The sequence below is a fragment of the Rhea pennata genome, chromosome 2 (genome assembly GCF_028389875.1).
Source record: "Rhea pennata isolate bPtePen1 chromosome 2, bPtePen1.pri, whole genome shotgun sequence".
NCBI classification, from domain to species: domain Eukaryota; kingdom Metazoa; phylum Chordata; class Aves; order Rheiformes; family Rheidae; genus Rhea; species Rhea pennata.
Window position 1 is genome coordinate 140,077 of NC_084664.1, and position 26,684 is coordinate 166,760.

Genomic DNA, 26,684 nt, shown 5'->3' on the forward strand with positions numbered 1-26,684 from the left:
ACTTTATAGGCTAAATATAATGGCCAGATTTATAGCCTGATACACATGCAAGGGGAAAAGATTGTAACTGCAGAACCAAACATTAGTAAAGGTCAGTTTGTTCAAAGACCATTTGCAAACAGAGTAAAGAGTAAAATTTACCAGTGCTTTTTCCTCCTTCAAGAAACTGACAATCTATAAATCTTCTGTCTGTCTCACTCAAACTAAAAGGTCTTACCTACTGATAAAGAGACCAGTTTTTCTTCCTCAAATTGTTCTCCCATGTTTCCTTTCTGGAACACTCACCTCCTGGTTCGGTTCTGAGTGGCTTGTTGCTGCTGCTGCACTTGCTGCTGCACCTGCTGTTGCTGGACTTGCTGTGGTGCAGTGCGCTTTCTTGTTGTTTCCATCACAGTCTGGGGCATCCCAGGTCGCACTGAGGGGCTTCCAACATATGGGGGGCCTGGGGGACCCATGGGAGCCCCCTGATGGGGCATTCGAGCTCCTGATGGCATCCCAGGACGCTAGGGAAGAAGCAATACAGAAAGAAGAGCCACTTTGGTCACTGTTTCCTCAGCAGAAAAGATATTTGTATATAATCAGACACCAGGTCAGGCAAGTTCCCAATTTTGGTCATTCTGATAAGCACTAACTAGCAACACTGAGCAGAAGAGGTCTGGCCCGGTATTCCCTACCCATCAGAAAGAAGAACTCAGTGATAGAGCAGGCAGGAAAATGGATGAAAAATATGAGGCTTGGGAAAACACTCAGTGGTCAATAACTTATCCAGGCCAACTTACACCAGAAAGCTCTACTTTAACACCAAACAAAAAGTTCATGGTGGCTACATGCAGTCCAAGATAGTGTGGTCTACGTGCTAATCAAACCTGCAAGCAAGACCACATCTCCACTGCTCCAGATTTTGCACTGACTAGCAGGCTGCCGGGTTGCTTTGATCAGTAGGCACATTGCAACAAGCAAAGGTGAATCATGAAAGACTATGGCAAAGCATCTTCTACTGACAGATCTCTCTTTCACTTACACTGCAGAGTGACAAGAATCCTTTAAGAAAAGCTCATCTCTGATCAAGCCTCAAAAAAAAAAAAAAAAAAAAAAAAAAAAAAAAAAGATGTTTTTTCAGTGCTCCCTTTAGGCATTCTAAAGTTCTGATATTTGTGTTGACTTCGCTGTGCTCTGGAACAGACATTTTGGGTCAGACCACAAGCTTAATGCTCTATAACACAGACAGTAAACTCAACTCTAAGCCCTAAAAGTTTACAGCTGTCAAGGAAAACACAAGTAAAATAACTCTTATCTATAAAATGTAGCTGAAAACGGAGAGAAGACATTAGCTCCATTCTAATAATTATCAAAATGTTTATTAGATATGCCTATATACTTATGAAAATACACACACATGTACAGACACAGTATTTTCATTTGAACCAATACGTAAATAAGAATGATCATACATGAAAGTTGCTGTTTGAGAGAGTAACTGGAGTGGATCAAGCTCTGCCTAAGGGTGAATGAAGAGCAAGTAGAGAGCTTATGGGTAAGGATTCAAGGGGAAGCTAACATGGGTGACACTTTTGTGGGTGTCTACTACAGGACACCTGATCAGGAAGAGGAAGTCCATGAGGCCTTCTACAGACAGCTGGAAATACCGTCATGATCACAGGCCCTGGTTCTCATGGGGGACTTCAACCACCCTGGTATCTGCTGGAAAGACAACACAGCTAGGCACAAAGTGTCCAGGAGGCTCCTGCAGAGCACTGATGATAACTTTTTGACACAGGTGCTGGAACAGCCCATGCAGAGAGGTATGCTGCTGGGCCTTGTACTAACAAACAAAGGACTGGTTGGAGATGTGAAGGTTGGGGGCAGCCTTGGCTGCAGTGACCTTAAGATGAGGGAGTTCAGGATCCTCTGAGAAGGAAGCAAGAAAATAAGTAGGATTGCAACCCCGGACTTCAGGACAGCAGACTTTGGCCTCTTCAGGAAACTACTTGGAGGAATCCCATGGGTTAGGGTGATAAAAGGAAGGGAGGAAGGGGGTGGAGTCCAAGAGAGATGGTTAATATTCAGGCATCACTTCTCCCAAGCTCAAGAGCAGTGCATCCCTATCAGTAAGAAGTCAAGCAAAGGAGGCAAGAGACCTGCATGGATAAGCAAGGAGCTCCTGGCAAAACTCAAACAGAAGAAGGAAGTACACAGAATGTGGAAGCAGGGACAGACTACTTGGGAGGAATATAGGAACATTGTCAGAGTATGCAGGGATGTAATGAGGAAGGCTAAGGCCAACTTGGAATTAAATCTGTCAAGGGATGTCAAGCACAACAACAAGAGCTTCTTCAAACGCATCAGTAGCAAAAGGCAGACTAGGGAAAACGTGGGCCCACTGCTGAATGGGGTGGGTGACCTGGTGACAAGGGATGCAGAGAAGACAGAGTAACTGAATACCTTCTTTGCTTCAGTTTTACTGTTAAGGTCAGTCCTCAGGAATCCTGCAGCCCGGAGACAAGAGAGAAAGTCAGGAGAAAGGAAGACTCTCCCTTGGTTGAGGAGGATTGAGTTAGAGATCTTTCAGGCAAACTTGACACCTACAGATCCATGGGCCCTGATGGGATGCACCCACGGGTACTGAGGGAGCTGGCGGATGTTGTTGCCAGGCTGCTCTCCAGCATCTTGGAAAGGTCCTGGAGAAGTGGAGAGGTGCCTGAAGACTGGAAGAAAACCAGTCTTCAAGAAGGGCAAGAAGGAGGACCCAGGCAACTACAGGCCAGTCAGCCTCACCTCCATCCCTGGAAAGGTGATGGAACAGCTCATCCTGGATGTCATCTCCAGGCACATGGAGAAGAAGGTGATCAGGAGTAGGCAGCATGGATTCACCAAGGGGAACTCATGCTTAACCAATCTGATAGCCTTCTATGATGGAATGACTGGCTGGGTAGATGAGGGGAGAGCAGTGGACGTTGTCTACCTTGACGTCAGCAAGGCTTTTGACACTGTCCCCTATAACATCCTCCCAGATAAACTCTGGAAGCATGGGTTAGGTGAGTGGACAGTGAGGTGGACTGAGAACTGGCTGAAAGGCAGAGCTCAAAGGGTCATCATCAGTGGCATGGAGTCTAGTTGGAGGCCTGTGGCTAGTGGCATTCCCCAGGGCTCAGTACTGGGTCCCATCCTGTTCAACTTCTTCATCAGTGACCTGGATGAAGGGACAGAGTGCCTCCTCAGCAAGTCTGCTGGTGATACCAAGCTGGGAGGAATGGCTGACACACCTGAGGGCTGTGCTGCCATTCAGAGAGACCTGGAGAGGCTGGAGGGCTGGGCAGAGAGGAACCTCCTGAGGTTCAACAAGGTCAAAGGCAGAGTCCTGCACCTAGGGAAGAATAACCCTGGCACCAGTACAAGCTGGGGGCTGACCTGCTCATTAGCAGCTCTGCAGAGAAGGACCTGGGAGTGCTGGTGGATGACAGATTGACCATGAGCCAGCAGTGTGCCCTTGTGGCCAGGACGGCCAACAATATCCTGGGCTGCATTAGGCAGAGTGTTGCCAGCAGGTCAAGGGAGGTGATCCTGCCCCTCTCCTCAGCCCTGGGGAGGCCTCATCTTGACTCTTGTGTCCAGTTCTGGGCTCCCCAGTACAAGAGAGACATGGAGCTACTGCAGAGAGTCCAGCGTAGGGCTATAAAGATGATCAGAGTGCTGAAGCATCTGCCCTATGAGGAACGGCTGTGAGAGCTGGGCCTGTTTAGCCAGGAGGAGAGAAGACTGAGGGGGGATCTTCTCAATGTGTATAAGTACCTGAAGGGAGCGTGTCAAGGGGACAGGGACAAACTCTTTTCAGTTGTCCCATGTGACAGGACAAGAGGCAATGGGCACAAATTGAAGCACAGGAAGTTCCGCCTGAACGTGAGGGGGACTTTCTTCCCTGTGAGAGTGACAGAGCACTGGAACAGGTTGCCCAGAGAGGTTGTGGAGTCTCCTCTGGAGATCTTCAAGGCCCGCCTGGATGCAACCCTGTCTAACGTGCCCTAAGTGACGCTGCTGAACAGGGAGGTTGGACTAGATGATCTCCAGAGGTCCCTTCCAACCTTACTGGTTCTATGATTCTATGATTCTGTGAAAGTACCTGGGAGAAGTACTCAATACAAATGTCCTATCTATTTAACTGTTTTAGCCATCTGCTATGGTTGCTGTCAGAGACAGCATTTTAGGCCCAGAGGTACCCTTCCTCTAACCCAGCAAGACTCTCCTACATGATGTCCTGACTCTTACATTTCCCAGTACTGAAGCATCTGTTCTTTCCGGAAACTTTAAGCAACAGTGATTAGCTGCATTTCCAAATTAACCACCCAAATCCACCACAGTCCCCAAAGCCCTGATGATCATCACAAGTCTTAGTTCTTGGGCTTGGATCCACCAAAGAAATGGGAGAGTTGAAGAACGAAACAATCAGTAAAGAATCAATGGCAATAATTGACATGGTTAGAGAAAGAACGTCAAGGTAGAAGAGAGATCAGCACAGGAAGCTAAGTGGATAGAGAAAGCAAATATTGGTGTAGGAAACTGATTACATGCAGTAATGATGGTGCTCTTAAGTATGGCCACTGAGCAGAGAGAAGCAGGAGGCAGCCAACAGGCAAAACAGAGGCATTGTGCAGGGTTGAAAACATTTTCTCACATAATTATGGAACTATGAAAACTGCTGGGTCAAAGCAGCGCTCTCCTTTCCCACATACTCACTCCCACCCTCTGACCCAGGCAGAGTCAGCAGAAACAAATGGCCCAGAAAATACTTCACACTTGCGCTTGTATTTAAGCTCTTTCTGTTGCCTGCCAATCCACAAACTGTGGCTCTCCTCCAGCAGAGATCAGACCATGGGGCCTGTTGTTGCCTGTCTATCATCCTAGGACATTTGACAGCCATTCAGAGGAGACAGGATCCTGGGCACAGTCACCTCATGTTCATCCCTCCTGGAGACTGGCCACAAGGATCAAATTGCAGGCCCACTTTTCTTATTCTACAAGGACACCTTAAGGCCTGGAGAACAAGGCCAGCAAGCCAAACCTATTCTTGATCTACGTTTGACATCTTAGAACTTCCTTCACTTCCCTCTGTTAGGTGTTAAAATAGAGAAAGGTAGGGAAAGGATTAAACTGAGAAAAAGGAAACTGCTCAAGCAAATGAAGCAACACTGTAGACAACATATTCAATCCTACCCTTTGGCCTGCCTCATTTCTTCTCTTCTCATACTCCTATCTCCTGTATTGTCTGTAGATAAATATCACTTGCAATGGAAGTGCCATCTCCCTGCTGCAAGTCCACCAGACTCCCAGCAGAGAGAGACAGAAAAACTTTCTCTACCTAAACATAGCTAACAGAAGAACACGAGCCGTACCTTCCCAAAAGCTTCTTTCTCTCTCAAATACATATGCAAGAGAAGACAGTGACAGACACTTCACACTATCTTTCACAATGCTGACATCAAGAAAATGCCACAATACTGAAAAGTGTACTATAACATTAGTATATCTTTTGAAAGAGATCTGTGAGGTACCAGTGGCTATGGGCTAGGATCTGTCTCTTCCCTTCTTTCTCATGTTATCTTAGTAGCAGAACGGGATCCATCTTGAATAAATATCATCTATGGTGAAGACTGCAGGGCAAAACAGCAATGATATCTCTTCCTTCCTTGGAAATCCTGTACCCCAGACCCACCTACCCAATGCAACTCTGTTTTCACCCACAGACGTATCCCTCTTTTTCCTCCAGTGATCTCATATACATGCGTTACTCTGCATGACTCCAATAGTTTAAGTGGACAGAGGGCAAAAATACTGCTAGGTGTAGGAAACAAGCAAGAACACAGTATGCCTCCAGCTGAGGTTACAGTCCTTAGGTCGAAGAGGGAACACCCTCCCAGCTCTGAGAAGATAAAGCAATGAGCTCCTGCATGTGGAGCAGCTGGGTAAGGCCAAACAGAACAGCATACAGAAAATGGCACACAACTAACTGCAATCCAAACAACCATACTGGTCACAGTACCGGTCCCCAAGAATTCTGCTGATTGCCTGCACTTCCTCACCACTTCTGTATTAGTAAGTGGTCCATCACTGTCCAGGTTACCTCTTTCCAAAGTGAACACTGTCAGTGCAGCAAGCACCCCACCTCCACAAATGCTGCCAAGTCCCTATCACTACCTTCTACTGTGCTGTTTCTCAAGCCACCTTTCTTCCCCTCCTGACCAAATCTTGTATCGCATTAGATGATTGCCTCTTTCCTCCTCTTTGCTATTCTTCAAGTGGACTTCTGTCTGATGGCAGAAATGAGACAACAGTGGAGTGGTCCTTTTCTATATATTTCTACTGCAGAATTCTTTCTCAAGGGACATCAACATCACAGCAGCCAAAATGCTGCAGCAGAAATTCCTGACTGAACATATCAACTGGAGGACAATAACCTGGAGAACTCACAGGTAAAAGAAAATCCCAGAAGCAGCAAAAAATCTACACAAGCCTTAGGAAAGGGATTGAACAGTATGCTGGGAGTCACTGCAGTGCAATATAACATTGGGCTGTACATACAGCTATTTCCTGTTCTGAAAGACAAAGACACTATACATCTTTGTACCATATAGGAGGATTCTGATGACATACACTGAGCAGCCCTAAACTCCTGGTTAACGCAGAAACTGTCAGATTTTGAGAAAATAACAGAAATTGAAAAAAAAAAGCTAGCTTGGCTAGGGAACATAGAGTGTTAAGGCATTACAGTAGCCACTAATGTCTGTAAGGTGTAAACATAAGCACAAAGAGATGTCAGATGCTATGTGGACATGAGAGGGTGTAGAAGTAACTAGATGTAACTGGAACAGTTAAGAAATTTAAGCTAAGCTGATATTCCCTGATGGTAACAGGTGCCTGACCATACAAATGGTCTCCCAACATCAGACGTCCTACTGATGTGTGTCATTTAAAAATGGACTTGTAGAAGTGCAAAAAAATAGCTCTATACAGCTTCTCTCCTCTCCTAAGATAACTACAGATGTGCTCTCATATGGGTTTCCATTTTTGATGTCTACGAATCTCTTTGAGAGTTAGCAATCAGGAATGTCAGTAATTCAATTCTTATCTACCACATTTATCTTCTGTTTTCCAAAATCCTAGAATTAGGGTCCAGGTGTTCCACAGCTGTGACTCCAAGTTCCACTCATTACAAAACAGAAGTCTTTAATTTAGAAAACACTGCATTTACCATAACTGTGAACTGTAACTTAAGACAAACTTTTTATTTCATGCATGTCCATGCACAGCTCAGAACAACTAGACACTCAACCTCAACCCACTTAGATGTAACAAAATTATCTCTTTTTTTAAAAAAAACCATTAGAATTGTACCTAACAAACCCTATATACGATGTTTTAAATCCCATCAGCTTCCTGGTTCTAATAGATCTGATTACACACGCTACTGTGATCTACTGCATGGAATTGATTTTCTGTGAAGAACAATTTTTAGACTAGGCCTCCTCACTCTTTAAAGGGGGTGGGAATGAGAACAACAAAGTTCCCCAATGTCATGAGTTGAATGGAGAGAGTGCGAATGGAGAGAGTGGCCCACTGTCTCTTCAAGTACAAGAACTAGACAACAGCTAGCAGTTGGCAGAATCAGGTACTTTTTTATATAACACAACCTGCGGAAATTCTTGACACAGAACATTGTGATTACTAAAGTTTATGTAGTTTCAAGGAAACAGTGATTGGACTAACCTACAGAAAGCAAACCTATACAGAGGTACTCAAGAGGATTCAGTATCAGATCAGAAAACTCCTGAACTACTGAGTGCAGACATACTTGCAAGAAGCATCACCATGTGCTTGTCTTGCTCCTGTGCTTTAATGTAGCCTTCTGCTACTGCCCTTAATTGGAGACATGGAGTTAAATGATCCAATGTGGTTGTCTTTATGTTCCTACAAAACTTCTTCTTTCAAAACTCAGAAAAGCCATTCATATTTGTTTAACAAGGCCATTTTGCATAAAAATCACACTGAAAACTATTAAAACCTTAGACAGAATTAATTGGATTTTTTTTCTTAATTACATGTTATCTTTTCTGTATTTGCTAGCCTGCAGTTAGTCCAGGGTCCACGTAGGACAAATCTACAGTTTCTGTTGCCACCTTGCTTACCCTTTTGAGCACTGTACTATCACTCTACCAGTTTTCTGCAAGTATCTTCCCAATCAAATTGGCTCACTGAGATCAGATCATTTTTATTTCTCCACCCTGCTCCACACTTACTCCAAACATCTCCTTCTTTAAAGTGATAAAATGAGATACAGACATGAAGTAAGTGATTCCATTCCTGAACCCTTTCTCTGATAATGTCCTAGCACAGGTAGCCAGCCATACAGAGAGACCTCTACTAAAGAAGTGGAACAAATTGTCCAAAAATGACTGTTCATGAGGCTCCTTTCTGCCCCTTTAGTGTTAGCTGACTTATGTGCTGACAAGATGGTATTTATATCCATGAAAATATAAAATTAGTAGGATATTCTTCACTAGTAAAGTTACACTTTTTTCCTACCTAATATTCTCCTCACTCTGTGATATCTCCTACAGGTGATCTCTACAGATAAAAAAGATCTACAGATTAAGAAAGATCCACTTAAAGTAGATCACCATTCAATTTGGGGGAAAATAGCTTTAGTTCTTCCCATTACAGTAAAACAAGTAACATGTTTTTAATATACTGACATATGAAGACACAGGGCTGGAAGAGCCCTTGACAGGTCACCCTGTCCTTCCACCTGTTTCAAAGAAGAGTAACCCGTATCTCCATCATCGTGGACACATGCTTACTTCTTTAACCAGTTCCTAAGAGCCTCTACTGATTTTAAAACTTTCCTAATCAATCTCCAGCTTTAGGTATTATGAAAAAGAAATCATTTCCTTCCAAATCTAACCACTCTCAATCTTCCATTTTTCTTACTGACGCAGTCTTCACAGGCCTCCCACTATCACTGCCCTGAGTTATTTCTCTTTTTGCTTATTCGTCATGCAGATGACCAAAACAATATTCCTCTAAGTATATGCTGCTGATTTACAATGTCTTCTGTATTACTCTCTGCCCCATTTCTTAACCAGACCAACATTTTATTTTCTTTCTTAGTGGCAGTGGCTGCTGCTATACATTGCAGCCCACAACGACATCCAGGCCTTCTTTCCAAATGATTACAGTTCATTTAAAACCCAGCAATGTATGAGGAGATGCTCTGCAACATTTGCTTATGAAACTCATTGCTCATTCTCATCTCCAGAGCCTGATAAATCTATCAGATACTCCATACTTATCTTCAGAGCACTAGACCTATCTTTTAGTCTGTTTTCACATTGTCAGAGTTATTTATCATTACATCATATATTTATTTATACTATGCTATGCTTTGAAACTCTTCTTTAACTGTAACAAATGCTGTTCCATATAATATAGTTTCTGTACTTACCATAAACATCCATGACCAGATTTAAGAAGCAGATAAACAGACAAATAGACAACGGGATCAGTAAAAGTGTCATATAAGGGATACTTAAGTTTGTATAAATCAGCAGTTTTGACATCAAACTGATATTAAACAGTAGAGATTAGTAGGAACTATGAAAAAACATATATTATGAGAAAATATGCATAAGGACTTATTTTAATAGGAAGAGCTCCCTAAGCACAGCACAGGGGACAAAGAACAAGATCACTCTGGGGAAAAGGTGATTTGAACTGACACCTGGTATATTGTAAATACAGATACAACTTGATCGTTAAGAAAGGGACGTAGACTTTTATACACATACCTTGTGCATAAAAGGCAAAAGATTTGTTTTGGAAGGAAGATAAAGGGGGAACAGAAAAAGGACACACAAGCAGATTAAAGAGCTTAGAACAATAGGAAAAGAAAATGAACCTCTCAGCAGCTTCCTGTGTGAAGAAGACACAGACAAGACTAACAGTATGAAGTATCAATGAGGAAAAGATTAGTGCAATTGAGTCACAAAAGTGCAGATATCCAGAGAAGAGCTTTGACAAGATCTGTACCATTGATCTTAAGGCTATATGGAAAGATAATTATTTGGGTAAGAAAAAAAAATAACGAGAAAGAGACAGAGAAAGATGATATACAGGCAAGGAGTCTAACCAACAGGGAGTCCTATGATGGGATCTACTGTATAGAAAAAAAAGAAAAAAAGAAAAAAAAAGTGGATAGAAAAAAAAAGAGAAGAGCAGTGGCCAGCAGGAAGATTAATAGCTCGGTTTGGGTCAACAAAATTTAAGGCAACAGCTGGACACCCAGAGGGAGATGTCATAAAGACGGGCTGAAATGTACTACTGGACAGTAGAAAACACATCAATAAGGAGATAAATCAGCATATAAATGGTCATTAAAGCCATGTTTAACCATAAAAAGGCTAGAAATAGAGCAGAGAGCAAAAAAGGACAAAGTGAAGGATGAAGCCTTAAGAAAAAAAAATCCTTTATCTCCTCCTGAAGAAACAATGTACAAGATCCTGATGAAACCAAGTAAGAATGACAATTATAAAAATACATAAAACAAAAAAAGCCTAATCTTGTTTAAATAACAGAAGGCTAACCAGAAATATAACAAATCATCAAGAATTCAAGTGGGATGAAGATGAAATGTCGTCCTTGAGATTTTTTAACCATTAAGATATTTCACATTACGGGGGTGTCCCATTTGAATGGGATAGAGAGGGAAGAAGACTCCTTCTAAGCTGCCAATATGGACAAGAAGAACAAAGGCAAGATGAAGTATACAAGAGCAAAGGGCAAAGTGACCTCAGCAAAGGAGAATATGTTTCCAGAGAGATCAAATGAATCCAAATTCTAACTGCCCTCAGGAAATGCTGCAAAATTTTCCTTTTCATTAAAGTGTTCACATAGCAAAAAATTTTCTCACAACATTCTACCTCTATTTACATCCCTCTATCTTTGCCAAAAAAAAAAATGCCTTCAATAATCAAATAAGTATAAAGATAAAATAAAAAATAAATAACTTGAAGAGGAGGTTTTTCCTGAAGTGAGAGCAGACTCTGAGTCTACGGAATTCTGATAAAGTTTAATTTTTCAAGGACTTAATTCAAATATTGCCACACTGTATGTGGTAATAAAACTGAATATCTACCAAGATGTGAACACAAGGCAACAGCTGTGATAGCACATTCATTTATTTGGGAGAATACAGGACCTGAAGAGGTAAAATGAAGTATGATTTTTTTCTCTTTTTTTAAGTAATGCAAGACTGATTACCTCAACTTGTGCTTTGATCAAAAGATACCTGAGGAAGAGATTGATGGAAAGAACAAATAAGGAAGCAAAAGCCAAACTGAAGAAGATCAAGGGAGGGAGGACAGCATAGGTAAGGGTAGGGTCATAAAAGAGGTGTTGAGGCAAGAGAGTAACAGACAAGAAGCCCCAGCCTCACTAACAGCTAGCAAGAAGATGACATACGAATGCATATATTCCATGCAAATGCACACATTCAAGTAAGACGCCACTAGTGGCTGAATTCCCAGGGCAAGTCAGACTTTTTTAGCATCCAAATAACTAATGGAAACCAGTTCTGCTGTATTCATTCTGGTACAAATTAAAAATTCCAATGCTTAAAAGGAGAGCATGCTCATTTCACATGAAGTCCAGCTAGATGTAGAAGAAACACATTCATGCAACTATTTTAGCCACTCTTCTTGATACTGAAGGAAGTTTGTTGGTATGCAAATACCAACATAAACCTTGGAAAAGGAAAAAGCATTCCATATGCCAACACCTCCCAAGTTGCCTATGCTTCAGTCTAGCTACAGTCACCCCGAGCCAGAATATCTTAATGACCCCACATGTCCACAACAAAACCACTGCCACAAACCTGCACACCAGTCACTTGATCGTCTCTGTACATCTGCCCATCTAGCAACAGACTGCTCCTGCACATTGGCACCATGTCATCTGTTCACTATTCTCACAAAAACAGAATGCCACCTAGAAGCCCTTAGCCTTGCAGGTCTCACCATATCCAGCATCTGTAGGTCACTAGCCAGATTCTAAGCATCTGGAGTAAGCCTGAACTATGGAGACAACCTTGCAGCCTGCAGTGAGCTCCCCAGATTTCTGTTATTGTTGCACAAGAAACCCCACCTGATGTCTTCAAAAAGAAGGTGTTGTAGAAGATGCCAGAATCCTCAGGAGAGAAAACACCCAGGACTACTGTTAACCAAACAGTATCTGCATTCTTTTGGACTTTTCAGTAATCTTTTTTTTCTTAAATGTATATCTATATAAGAAATCCAAATGTTATAAATGGTGACTGCATTCAACCATTAGAAAGTCATCTAAAAAATATGGTTTCCAACGACAGCAAAACAGGGGTTATCATTATCATTTCCCCTTAAAAGGAGATTGAAGACCTGATTCTTAAACAAAAGCCAGAAAATTTTTAAAGACCTGAAGGATTCCTTTAATTAACTATGGCACTCTGAAATTTTGTTGTGGGTGAGTGCCTATAGACTGTTACAGATCTGCAGAGTTAATCTCTTCAAGCCCCTGAAAGTCACCTGTTAAGTAGCCAGAGGATACATAAGAGCCAAGTGTGGAGACAAGAACCAGAGGCTGCACCACACGGCTTCATCAGGCTTTCATCAGAATTGTTTTTCAAAACACAAGTTTGATTACAGAACAAAGTGTCCTACAAGCCTATATGGGTCAGATCCAGTGCAGATTCTGCACTGTGAACAGGCTCTAAAGAACGCTATTCACCATTCATGGAGAATCAAAGCAAAAATCACAGCACACATCCCCCCAGACACAAGCCTGTATTATCAATGAATCAGTACATATTCTGGGGGCTTTGCAGACCCCGGTGCTCTCCTGGCAAGGCAGTCAGCAGTGCCCCAAGAGCACACTGCAGGAGCCAATCCAGCCCAGCACAGAGCCTCCAGTTTCCACTCATCCCTCTATTCAGAGCCAGCCAGCTCACTAACTTTCCCGACTCACCACCCCATGGACCAGAAACTCAAAAAGTTTGCTTTTCGTAGCTTTGCGAGCCCCTCCTGTAACTTCATCTGTAGCCATCAGGGTCTGCTCAGCCTCTCTCACTCTCTCTCTTCCTCTTTCTTTCCCTTTTCTGCCTTTTTCTCCAACTCTCCCCTCTGAGTCCTGCTGGGCTCTCACACTTCTAATAGCGCGGAGTGGGGAGGGGGCCCCTTCAGGGCCTTCCTGACGGCCCACTCGCTCTAAGCCTCAGCTGCTGCATTCCTCCACTGATAAGCCAGAAATAGTTTGTGCTGCCGGGTTCTGTGTGTTTACTCTGCAGGGACAGAAAATCCAGCTTTTTAAACCTCTCTGTCCAAACACCAGAGATAAGCAGGAGGCAAATTGAAAACACATCTCAGCTTTTTAGTGGCAGTGCTGCAACCTCTCCTCCTCAGCATGAGGGGATGGTAAATTCTGGGTCAAGAGGGAAGGGGGAGGGGGCAACTTCAGCAATAACATAAACTCGCTGCCTCACAGAGAGACTTTTCCCATTAGAAAATGCAGCAGGCAAGCAGTGAGAAACAATGGTTTTCCCTTGCTCCCACTGCTCCGCCTGCAGTGCATTTCCAGGCCTTTTCCCCAGAGACCTGGCAGGCAGCACAGAGAAACATTCACTGGCAGCATTTCCAGCACACGAGACTGAGAACTAACCCCTTTGGACAAGAGAGAGAACAGCAGGAGACAGAAAGCTGGGAACGAGGAGGGACAGTGTGCGAGAGCAAAGGGAAAGAAAGAGTGCTGGAGCGGCAGTGGAGGGGGTGGGGGGCAACATGGCGACAGGGCGCAGCGCAGCCGTGAGCACTGCGCCGGCCTCGATTCCACTGCCTGCTGCCTCGTCGCAGCTGCTCCCAGCCGCCGCCCTCAGGATGCTTCAGTTCCACTGTGACGGGGCCATCAGAGACCCCAGGTGACTGACAGACACAAACTGCCAATACCATGGCTGCCATTACACGCTGGGGCTGGTGGCTGCCACTCACACAAAGCCCCACACCACAAGGCACTGGGTCCCTGCTGGGACCATGGACCCACCGCCACCGCACCCATGCTGGGAGGGGCGAAGCGGAGCGCTGGCGCCCCGGCGCCACACAGCCCTGCCACCCTGGCCGTGTCCTGGCGTGGGCATAGCAGCGGCCATTCTGCGCACAGTGCTGGCTCCTCCGTAATGGCAGAGCAGGCGGCGGCCTGGGGCGGCGAGCTGACTGCTGACAGCTCCTCCGTGTCTGCATTTGCGAGGGCTGACGGTTCCCTGTCTGCCTGCCACAGCAATAGAGGAGACGTTGCCAGGTTACAGGAGGGGATTATCATACTCCTCTGCTTGAAATTCTTGTCTAGGGTCTGTGAATTTTCTAGTGAGACCACGAGCTGAAGAGAATCAGACCTGAAACAATTAAGTAAATAAATTTCTGCCCTCAACCTGTACTAAGAACAAGCAGAGAAGACACTGAATTTAGCTGGCAGCAAGCAGCAAGTCATGACCACCACACAGCCCTTTGTGCGTGGGGATGAAGGCAACAACCTCCATTGATTTTCAGGGTGACCCCAGCCTGAGCACTACTCTGTGGGGATACCCACAGGTATTACAGAAATTTGGAGATGGCGGGCATTGCTGCCCGTTCTTCCTCCCGCCTCAGTCTAGTCTATTCATATGTCCAATAAAGCAGCATGGTCTTGTTCTGTGCAAAATCTCTTCCTGAGATTCTTGCTGGCTTGAATTAAATGTACTTTACCTGGAACCAAGCTGTGTAGTGCCAGCGTGCTTAGCAAGGTGGCAATGGGCCTCTGTCTCTGCCATTGTTTTCAGACCCCAGAAGCAGGTAACACTGTCAGTCCTGTCTTGCAAGCCATAGCCCCTGTACCCAGCACAACAATATGCTGATTTTTCTTTAGGGATCACACTGATTGTTGGCTGCTGCACTTGCTAGGGAGCGCCGCTGCTTTCACTGCAGTGCGATTATTGACACGTCTTTGTGCAGGTGTTGCTATTGCCATTGCTAAAGGGGAATGGGGTTACAGTCTTGGTTTTGTGAAGACAGTATAAACAGCGGAAGACATGCCCAAACTCAGAGCAGCTTGTAGAAGGCTTGAGACAACAACTGCCAGGCATGGCCCAGTGACCTCTGAGAAGCTGTGACCTAGCGGAGACACTAGCCCCGCCTGGCCCGGGGAGCGTCCCCGCACCCAGCAACTCAGGCCCCGAGCACGGGGAGGCCCTGGGTCCTCTCGGTGGCCACCCGGCCCGGCCCGGCCCACGCTCCCAGCGCCGTGGAGCAGAACGGGGCTGGACCGTTGGGCGGCCGCCCCAGCCCCCCGCCGAGGCGGGCGCGGCTCCGGGCTGCGGCGCGACGCAGCACGCAGTCCCCCCTCACGTCCCCCCGCGCTCCTCCGCCAGCACCAACGGCACCGAACGGCAACGGCGCGCCCGGCACGGGCAGGGCGCGCGCCAGCCGCGGGCGCGCCGCGGGCAGGCGGGCGGACAGGCGCGCCGCGCTGGGCCGGGCCGGGTCGAACCGAGCCGCCCGAGGCGGGCGGGCCGCGGCAACCGCCGGGCTGAGCGGCACAGGCGCGGCGGCGCGCATGCCCGGCGCGGCTGCCGTGAAGGTCAGCCCGCGGCCTAGCGGGGACGCGCGGGCGGGGCGGCCGGACGCGCGGGCAGCGCGGCCTTAACCCCTTCCTCGCCGCGCGGGGGAAGGCGCCGCGGCTCGCGCGCAGCGAGCGGAGCGGGGCCGCGGCGGGCGGAGGGGGCCTCTCGCGGAGGCCGGCTCGCTGCTTGCTACCCCAGCGCCGGCAGCGCAGCTGCCTCTGCGGGGGCCGGGAGCGGGGCCCGCTCCGCTCCCGGCGCTGCACTGCCCCTGCTGCGCGAGCTAGGCGGCGGTTCGCGCTGCGGCGGCAGGCTTCAGGGATTTTTATTTTTCTAATCAGTTACAGATAATAAGCTACAGTTGTGCCCATCTCCACCAATGGATGTCGTCTTTGTTACAGTCTGGAGCAGCAAAATTTATTATGAAGTGTTACTGAATTTCAGTTCAATACAATACTGTATGAATTGTATTTTATCTGGATGTTCTTAATAGGAAGTATATAAAGAAATTGCCTTAAAAGAGCATTAGATAACCAGGTCAACCACATGAAAATTACAGGATGGCAGATTCAGTGCTGCCATAGACGGAATAAGTAGAAGTCCTGAAGGATAAAAAAGAAAAAAGTCCATGTAATAATAAAACTCAGCTCTTGGCGTTAGTCTCAAAGTGCTTCAGAGAAGAAGTCAGTATAACTATCACTTTTTCTGCAAATGGAAAAACAAGGTATAAGTGAATGGAAATGACTTGCTGGACCTTACCTAGCTAAGATTAAACCCATTTCCTGCAATTCTTACGCTCACCACAATGCTGTGAAGAAAAACTAGTGCATAATGCCTGTGCACAAAAGGATGAGAGTTACAGTGCAAGAATGACTTTCCCCAAATCACAATTGCTTGACTCTGTAAATTAAATAATTTTACTTTAAATCCATCCTTTTTTTCTATTTTTCCCACATTTTCTCATTAAATGTAGAAAATAAGTATGTTTTTAAAAAGTGCCTGTTTCAACCTAAATATCTTTCTCTTCCCCAACTGCTACAACTATCTGGGCAGCTCCTTGACATTTCTGATATAGAACACGTCAGCAGCATGGGACTGGCTCTAGAACGGTTGTATTCCTTTACTGGTTTTTGAAGGTTGAGCAGACTGTGGAGTTCTTTCAATCCCTCCACTGCTCCCTTAAGCTCCTTTTGTGCTATTTTATTTCAAGGAAAGCCTGAAATTTTGCCTCCTCACCTCTTGGGGCTATAGAGGCCACCTCTGTCCAACCAATTTGTTTGCTTTCTTTTTCTTTTTCTTTTTCTTTCTTTTTTTTTTTTAATCTGTGTTATTTTTCAAGCTTTTAATATTTTTCAACTATAGTGATCAGGCTGTAAAAGCTAGAAAAGATAAGGTGTTTTCTGAGGATATGTTTGTAGCTGCCTTCAATTTTCTGATCTACAGGTAATTAAAGAAGTAGATAAAACTGCTGGTTGCCTTAAGAAGGTATGGTTTCTCTCATCCAGTTTTCACTCCAGTCAACAGGGCTCTGTCCACTGAAATATTAAAATGACTTTAAAATAACTTAAAATATTCTCTACAATTTTAGAGCTGATGACAGAGAAACACTGAAAATCAGGAAGAAAATGTCCCAAGGATGAACCTTTGCTTATTTTAATAATGTTTTTCAAGAAAAAGAAAAAGCTTGAAGAAAAAAATAGCAACTAGGTCCTGAGTTCAGAATTATTTGATATTTTCATTAACAATCTCAATAATGAACAAGAGAACACACTTACTAAATTTGTTAGCAGCATAAAGTTTTGGGGGGGAATTATAGGTATACTGAGAGATAAGATTAAAATCCTGAGAAGCTGGAGAAGTAGTCTGAAATAGTTCAATACGAAATATTGCAAGGTTCCACATCAAGGTAGGAATAATCAACTACATAAATACAGGACGGAGAACAACTGGCTAAAGAGTAGCTTTTGAGAAAAATATTTGGGCAGTAGATCATAAGCTGAATGTGAATCAACAGTATTGCCCACACAAAATAAGCAGACAAGCCATAAGCGCATTAGTAGTGAGTGCTGCCCCACTTCTCTCTTCCCCTTGGTGGCAGCAAAAGCAATGACAATGATATTCTAGATTCTTCTTTTTCTCCTCATTCTATCTCTGCTTCTTTTCCATCCTTCCTCTTTTTCATGGCACAAGCAGTCATGGCACAGTTGTAATAGTGCTGAGGAACTCTTCTGAACTAGTCCTACTGTGGTAAGAATTGCTATTGCTTCAGTTGGACTATTCTTTGCAGTTTGAGGCTCTGTGCATCAAAGACAACATAGTGGAAGGGAATAAAGATGGCTGAGAGAACAGTAAGTGTGGTCAGAACTGTAAAGTGTGAAGACAGAAAGAGGAAATAACAGTCTTCAAATGTCCAAAAGCTGGTGCAAATAAGGAAAAACACTTCTACATAGCACAAGAATTAATAGGTTGAAATTGCACCCAAGGAAATTTAGGTTAGATATTAAAGAAGAGAGTACAGCAGTAAATGTAGAGATATTCTGGAACAGCTTGCCCAGTAAGGATGTGGAATCTCCATCACTGAAGGTCTTCAAGAACAGGTTAGACAAGCAGAGTGATCTGGACAAGCAGTGCAAAGTGATGTAGGTGGTATTGATCCTGTCTTCAAAGAGGACAGCTGGAAAAAGAATAAGCATCTGATTGCTAAAACAATATGACAATAAGGAATCTAAATATGCAGATTGCACTAACTGTTTTTCAAATCTACCTGCAGTGAAGAAATATCATAAGAAAGAAGACTTTAAACAAAGGCAAGAAAGAATAAATGTGGCCAAAATCAGCATTTATATCTATCTACAGAGTTCCAAGCATCCTTCTACAGAGGTGCAGAGATGATTACAAGTTTACATCCTGATTTATTTTTTAAAGTAATCAGATACAACAGCAGGGATGTCAAAAGATGGAGAAAAAGATATGTAATACTATAGGATGCAAAATGATGAGTCATCATTCAACCATATTTCTATACTTCCATACTTCAATCACATTAACAATACTTGTTTTATCCAACTCTGCACAGTCCTGTGTGACCTCACAGTATGTTGTCCGGTCCCACTATGCTTCTCCCTCCACTCTTTCATCCTCACCAAAACCACTTTGCACAGGTTGTGCAGTGACATATGTGCATGGCTTATTCCATGCTTTCTCTCATGGCTCATTCACTTAGCAGAGAAGCAGAGTGCTACAGGCCGCCCACAATCCTCCTCCTTTCTTTTTCCAGGCAAGGGTCAGAGCAGAACTGCCAGCTATAAAAAGTGAGTAAGAAGGGTTGTATTTTGGAAGGATAATAGAGAAGAGACTGTCCTGGAATAGATTCTAATTTTTCAAAAGTGTCAGAAATAAAGGAATGCTTGGTTGCTCAAGCCTTTAGCATCCACCATGGGTTTAAGTTCTTTCCTAAGATTATGTCCTACTTCTAAGTGGACATTCAATAACTGCCCCACATTTCTTCTGTGAGTATGTCTTCTGAAGCTCAATGACACTTTCAGGTACCACTGTATCAAAGGCTTCACTGAATTCTAGATAAATCAGATATATTGTTTTCTTTGTCTAAAAATTAGTTATTCAAGAAGGATATTAGGTTAGTAAACTCAAGCTGCCTTTTATCCCATCTACCATTTTTGTCCTCGCTGTATTGTTATTTTTTCTTTCAAAATTCATTCTTCTGTATCGCATGCAGTTGGGATCCAACTAACATAACTGCCTGGAGCACCTTCACCCTACTCTAATGTAGGAAAGCCAAAAGGATTTCCTGTTTCTTTATCAGGAAAGAAAAAAAAAGATTTCTGAAAGCACTTTGATTAATAATGCTAAGATGATATCCAGTTCTTACTCAAAATTCAGTTTGAAAAAGATCTTTATTTTGAGCAAATCAATAATAAGTAAGTGCTGACTGAAGGAGGTATTAATATACATAGCTAAGGAAGAAGTGAGAAAGCACTAGCAGAAAGCACTAGGAAACTGGAGAAAGCATATAACCAAAGAAGGAAAGCAGAGCAATCTTGGCATAGGCAAATAAATCCAACTCCTATTTCAGCTAAACTAGTAGAACAATTATTAGGTGAATAAAACCACAGCAGACTTAGAGGACAATGGAACTGAGACCAGTAATTAACACTGGTGAGCATAAAAGAACTGCGTTGCCAGACAAGCCCAAGTGTCCTTTTAAAAGATTTTATTTTGCAGAATACTTACAACAATTGCAAAGAGATTACCCCTAAAAAAGTAAATGTTAATCTCAAACAATACCTAATTAGAGTGAACATCAGTGAATCTTTGGAAAATGGCAGCCAATGGGAAAATGACAGATGTAATTTAAATGCAATTTAGTAAAATGTTATTATATGTCTGAAGTTCTTAACATGAACATAATTTGTACGTAATGCCAGGCAAAATTAATATTAGCTGAAAGGTTATAAACAAAAGGGGAATGCAAATGATAAAATCAAGTGGAAAGGAAATGACTGTTAAGGACTCCAAGGATAAGTGTTATATCCAGATATTTTTTTTACCATCTTCCTTAACGATCTAAAGGAGGGGATAAAAGGCATGTTGATTAAGTCCTCAAATGACAAAATTTTGGAAAAGTTTCATAGCCAGTGAGGACAGAGGAAAAAAATCAAATGGGCCTAATATTAGACATAAGACTTAAGCTGGAAAAATGCAAGCAGACAGTGGAAGATAAATCCTAAGGTGAAGGAACATCTATGTTGTGATATGTCTCTAGAAGCAGACTAGACAGTTTCTAATCTTTTCAGCTTTCCATTCTCCATTCCATTTACTTCATAAATGCATATGGATTTAGGATTCAGAATTCAATCTGGACTTCAGGAGAGCGGACTTTGGGCTCTTCAGAGACCCAATTGGAAGAATCCCATGGGTTAAGACCCTAGAAGGAAGAGAGGTCCAGGAGAGTTGGCTAATATTCAAACATCACTTCCTCCGAGCTCAAGAGCTCATAGCATCCCTATGAGTTAGAAGTGCAGCAGAAGGGGCAGGAGACCTGCATAGGTGAGCAAGGAGCTCTTGGCCAAATTCAGACAGAAGAAGAAAATACACAGAATGTGGAAGAGGGGACAGGCTATTTGGGAGAATTACAGGAATGCAGTCAGAGTATGTAGAGATGCTGCGAGGAAGGCTAAGGCCCAGCTGGAATTGAGTCTGGCAAGGGATGTCAAGGACAATAGGAAGGGCTTCTTCAAATACATCAGCAGCAAGAGGAGGACTAGGAAAATGTGGGCCCGCTACTGAATGGGGCGGGGGCCCTGGTGACAAGGAATGCAGAGAAGGCAGAATTACTGAATGCCTTCTTTGCTTCAGTCTTTACTGCTAAGGGCAGCCCCCAGGAATCCTGCAGCCTGGACGTGAGGGAGAAAGTCCAGAGAAGGGAAGACTTTCCTTTGGTTGAGGAGGAAAGGATTAGAGACCTTCTGGGCAGGCTAGACATCCACAAATCCATGGGCCTGGATGGGATGCACCCACGGGTAACTGAGGGAGCTGGCGGATGTTGTTGCCAGGCCGCTCTCCATCATCTTGGAAAGGTCCTGGAGAAGTGGAGAGGTGCCTGAAGACTGGAAGAAAGCCAGTGTCACTCCAGTCTTCAAGAAGGGCGAGAAGGAGGACCCAGGCAACTACAGGCCAGTCAGCCTCACCTCCATCCCTGGAAAGGTGATGGAACAGCTCATCCTGGATGTCATCTCCAGACATATGGAGGAGAAGAAGGTGATCAGGAGTAGGCAGCATGGATTCACCAAGGGGAAATCCTGCTTAACCAATCTGATCGTGTTCTATGATGGAATGAGTGGATGGGTAGATGAGAGGAGGGCAGTGGACATTGTGTACCTTGACGTCAGCAAGGCCTTTGACACTGTCTCCCCTAACATCCTCCTAGAGAAGCTCAGGAAGTGTGGGTTAGATGAGTGGACAGAGATGGTGGATTGAGAACTGGCTGAAAGGCAGAGCTCAGAGAGTCATCATCAGTGGCATGGAGTCCAGGTGGAGGCCTGTAGCTAATGGCGTTCCCCAGGGCTCAGTACTGGGTCCCATCCTGTTCAACTTCTTCATCAATGACCGGGATGAGGGGACAGAGTGCCTCCTCAGCAAGTCTGCTGATGATACCAAGCTGGGAGGAGTGGCTGACACACCTGAGGGCTGTGCTGCCATTCAGAGAGACCTGGAGAGGCTGGAGAGTTGGGCAGGGAGGAACCTCCTGAGGTTCAACAAGGTTAAAGGCAGAGTCCTGCACCTAGGAAAGAATAACCCTAGGCACCAGTACAAGCTGGGGGCTGACCTGCTCGTTAGCAGCTCTGCAGAGAACGACCTGGGAGTGTTGGTGGATGACAGATTGACCATGAGCCAGCAGTGTGCCCTTGTGGCCAGGATGGCCAACAATATCCTGGGCTGCATTAGGCAGAGTGTTGCCAGCAGGTCAAGGGAGGTGATCCTGCCCCTCTCCTCAGCCCTGGGGAGGCCTCATCTCAACTCCTGTGTCCAGTTCTGGGCTCCCCAGGATAAGAAAGACATGAAACTACTGCAGAGAGTCCAGCGTACGGCTACAAAGATGATCGGAGGGCTGGAGCATCTGCCCTGTGAGGAATGGCTGTGAGAGCTGGGCCTGTTTAGCCTGGAGAAGAGAAGACTGAGGGGGGATCTTCTCAATGTGTGTAAGTACCTGAAGGGAGGGTGTCAAGGGGACGGGGACAAACTCTTTTCAGTTGTCCCATGTGACAGGACAAGAGGCAATGGGCACAAATTGAAGCACAGGAAGTTCCGCCTGAACGTGAGGGGGACTTTCTTCCCTGTGAGAGTGACAGAGCACTGGAACAGGTTGCCCAGAGAGGTTGTGGAGTCTCCTTCTCTGGAGATCTTCAAGGCCCGCCTGGACGCAACCCTGTCTACCATGCTGTAGGTGACCCTGCTGAGCGGGGAGGTTGGACTAGATGATCTCCAAAGGTCCCTTCCAACCTTACTGGTTCTATGATTCTATGATATATGAAGTGAAAGAAACATAGAAATGCCAGGCACAGCAACTCATGTCACAAAGACATGATTACAGTACTCAGGCTTAAGTGGGACAACAGACTTTCAACTAAGGCTCTTTTTTGAGCAAGAGATTATTGCAAAAGCAGCTGACTTCCAGCACAATACAGTTGGTTCTCTCCTCATCTCTCTCACCACAGTACAGGCACAGCAGGTTTGCAGGGCACAGCTCAGAGCAACAAACTGCATTTGGCAATGGGTCGTGAAGCCATAAAGTGTGCACAGTAACACATTGCTTATGTTCCCAGAGGAAACGGGTCTAAATGACGAGGGACATAAATGGTAGCACAAATTACTTACTAAACATAAATGGACCTCAAGATGTATGCAGGGGATAGAAGAAACCTAAACTGAATCATTATGGCATTCAGTGCTTTGCAAAATAATTAAAATTTACAGAGATACACTGGAAAAACTCAAACAGTATGGGGAGTGTGTATCTGTGTGTGGATGTGAAGTGTGACAGGGAAAAGAGTATGTATGTGCTGTGCCTTATGTCATATTATTGGTGACATTTCACTATTCTTCCCATTCTTGGTACTAAGTTGTGTCTAGGGCCCAGCAATACTAAGCAGAACAGATACAAACAATATGATCACTGTCCTTTACAGTTTACAAGCAAAGTTAAGAAATAGAAATTGAGAGAGCACAATGTAACAGACAGTGCTAGTCATGGTGACAGGCAGCAGACTTGGCACACCAGCTATTTTGAATAGCCACCAAATTCCTCCTCTAGGCACTCCACCCTCAGCACCTGTTTTCTGACCAATTTATACCCAGCCTGCAACTTGAAACCATAGAAACAATGTACTTGTGGGGGATTTTGACTACCCTGCTCTCTCTTGGGAAACTAGTATGCTTCATTCCTGGGAGAGACTCTCTAGTGCTCAGATGTTGCACTCAAGCTAGTACATGTACATATGTTACAGCAACACTGACTGCTGGTTATAAATATGATGGCAAAAATAAGGCATAAGTCTCTGCTAAGATTATAGAAAAGCTTTCTAGATTGTTAGTTATCAACTCAAGGATGATAACAAAACCAGAAAAATATGTAATTAAAACTAGGTAGTTAATATCCCAGATAGTAAGTCTGGAGTAGGATATTCACCTAGTATAAACAAACATTAAAAAGTTAAAAAATGGTGAAAATTTTATGTAACTGAATTTAAAATGACTAATATTCTAGCCATAAAGAATATGAGGAGCAGAACACTGGAAGAAAAAAACCTACAAACATAATAAAGCTTGTCAAAATTCTCCTCTTCAGAAAAGTTTTTCTGTCTATAACATAACTGATTCCTTTGCTACTTTATCTGATCAATAACAACTCTTCTATTTATCTGATTTTGTCTTCAACCAACACTGCTACCTTTTGGATTTTTTCCATCATTAACTTCCTTTTTTCCAACCAATGTTTTTTTTTTCAGTTTCTCCACCTACTTCTGCCTTTCCAGCCAATCCTTCCTTCCTGCAATCAAACTGTTGTCACTGTGTATCTCACCACTGCAATTCTGTCTTTTCTGAAATCTGCAAATACTTTTGACTCTGATTAAATCCACTTGGAATGTTGCTGACAAAAATTTGCTCTGAAACTGTCTTAGATGCCAAATAAAGGAGCAAGAAAGTGCCCACTTATGTATTCATCTTCTCTGTTTGCTAGTTTTACCCAATCCAGCACAGCTTTGCTGTGCATTTATCATGCCTCAGGGCTGCAAGAAGTATGTCAACAATCACAGTTCCTCATTAGAAATAATTTAATGAGAAATCAGCTGCGGGTCTGTGCCCCTCCCCCTTGTTGTGGCCTTATCATTATGCTTATAATTTCTTTTCCCTATTTCTCCCTTTGTATGTTGACTTCATTATTTATTAAAGAACCAGTTCTGTGGACATTCTCGCATGCTTATGGGACACAGCCCTCTGGTATTCCAAACCAGATGAAGCCCTGAAGAATACCTTCAGGAAACAACTCCATTCTGTCTGGCAGCTGGAGAAGAATGGACCACACAAAACTAACACAGTTAATAGTCTTTCAGCTTCTAATCTTGTTGCAGTCTCACAAAACAAGAATACTTAGGCTCCTCACTGCAGCAGGGACCCAAAGACACAACATGAATGAGAGCAGGAGTTAGGCATACTCTATGCTCTTTCAGTCATTTAGTTTTGGCTAGAGGACAGAAAACACTCTCTTAAGGCTTATAAAGATGAGACTTACTCTCTTGATTCATATACCAACAGTGCAACATCCGCTTCTAGATGGACAGGCCTTTTCTCTCTCCTCCTCCAAAACTCCAGGATCCTCTCTACACACTAACTGATGTGCACCTCTCTGTTTTCTTTCCCATCCTATAAACACACTGAATTCTAAGGTAGCTGATCTGCTCATATGACTGAAAATACTGTGATGGATGTATACAAGCTCTTTAGGAAAGACAGGCCAGGAAGAAAAGGAAGGGGATCTACCCTTTATGGGAGATGGCAGCTGGAATGCCTGAAATTCTGTGTGGAGATGGATGATGAACTAGCTGAGTGTTTATGGTCATGATTGGCAGACAAACCAACACTGATCTCTGCCACAGAACCCCCAATGAGGAGGAAGAAGATGATGTGGCCTTCTTCAGACAACTGGAAGAAGCCCCATGTTCAGAGGCCCTGCTCCTCATGGGGGACTTGAACAACCCCAATATCTGCTGGGCAGGGCACAAGCAATCCAGGAAGTTTCTGGAGTGCACTGATGACAACATTCTAATAGAGGTGATTGAGGAACCAATGATGAGAGAGGCTCTACTGGACCTTATTCTTACCAACAAGGAAGAACTGGCGTAGAATACAATGGTCAGGGGCAACTTTGGCTGCAGTGAGCATGAGATGGTAGAGTTCAGGATCATGAAATGAAGGAACAAAGCAGAAAACAGGATCACAACCCTTCAGGAGTACAAATTTTCATGTATTTGGGAATCTGCTGGCAGGAATCACATCAGATATGGCCCTGAAAAAAAGAGTGGTCCAGGAAAGTTGGTTGATTTTCAAAGATCTCTTCCTCCAAGTTCAAGATTTGTCCATCCCAATGACCAGAAAATCAAGCAAAGGCAGTAGGAGGCCTGCATGAATGAACAAGGAGTTCCTGATGACAAAAAGGAAGCATACGAGAGGTGGAAGCAGGGACAGGACCTAGAAGGAATATGCAGACACTGTCTGAGCATGCAAGGATGGAGTTAGGAAAGCCAAAGCCCATCTGGAGTTGAATCTGGTGAAGGATATGAAAGGCAACAAGAAAGGATTCTGCAAGTACATCAGGGCCCACTGCGGAATGAGGAAGGGGACCTGGTGAAAAAGGGCATGGAAAAGGCTGAAGTACTCTATGCCTTTTTCACCTCAGTCATTACTGGTAAGACTGGTCTTCAGCAAAGCCAGGCCCCTTAGTCCAGTGGGAAAGTCTGGAGCAAGGAAGACCTACATGTGGCCAAAAAGGCCAATGGTATCCTGGGCTGCATTAGGCAGAGTGTTGCCAGCAGGTCGAGGGAGGTGATCCTGCCCCTCTCCTCAGCCCTGGGGAGGCCTCATCTCGACTCCTGTGTCCAGTTCTGGGCTTCCCAGGACAAGAGAGACATGGAGCTACTGGAGGGAGTCCAGCATAGGGCTACAAAGATGATCGGAGGGCCGGAGCACCTGGCCTATGAGGAACGGCTGTGAGAGCTGGGCCTGTTTAGCCTGGAGGAGAGAAGACTGAGGGGGGATCTTATCAATGTGTATAAGTACCTGAAGGGAGCGTGTCAAGGGGACAGGGACAAACTCTTTTCAGTTGTCCCGTGTGACAGGACAAGAGGCAATGGGCACAAATTGAAGCACAGGAAGTTCCGCCTGAATGTGAGGGGGACTTTCTTCCTTGTGAGAGTGACAGAGCACTGGAACAGGTTGCCCAGAGAGG

General features: G+C 44.4%; 1 protein-coding gene across 6 annotated transcripts in view; it reads right to left on the minus strand.

Annotated features, from left to right (window-relative positions):
* SMARCD3 (SWI/SNF related, matrix associated, actin dependent regulator of chromatin, subfamily d, member 3) overlaps positions 1-26,684 on the minus strand; it is a 114,564-nt gene that overhangs the window by 64,666 nt on the left and 23,214 nt on the right. For 3 of the 6 annotated variants that reach the window (XM_062568590.1, XM_062568591.1, XM_062568592.1), the window contains one exon: positions 286-503. In XM_062568590.1, coding sequence (XP_062424574.1) covers positions 286-494 — 209 coding nt within the window. In that variant the 5' untranslated portion in view covers positions 495-503. Of the gene's footprint in view, positions 1-285; positions 504-11,920; positions 12,314-13,044; positions 13,202-26,684 lie in introns of those variants that run through there. The other 3 variants (XR_009957523.1, XM_062568588.1, XM_062568589.1) reach the window with 2 other exon arrangements.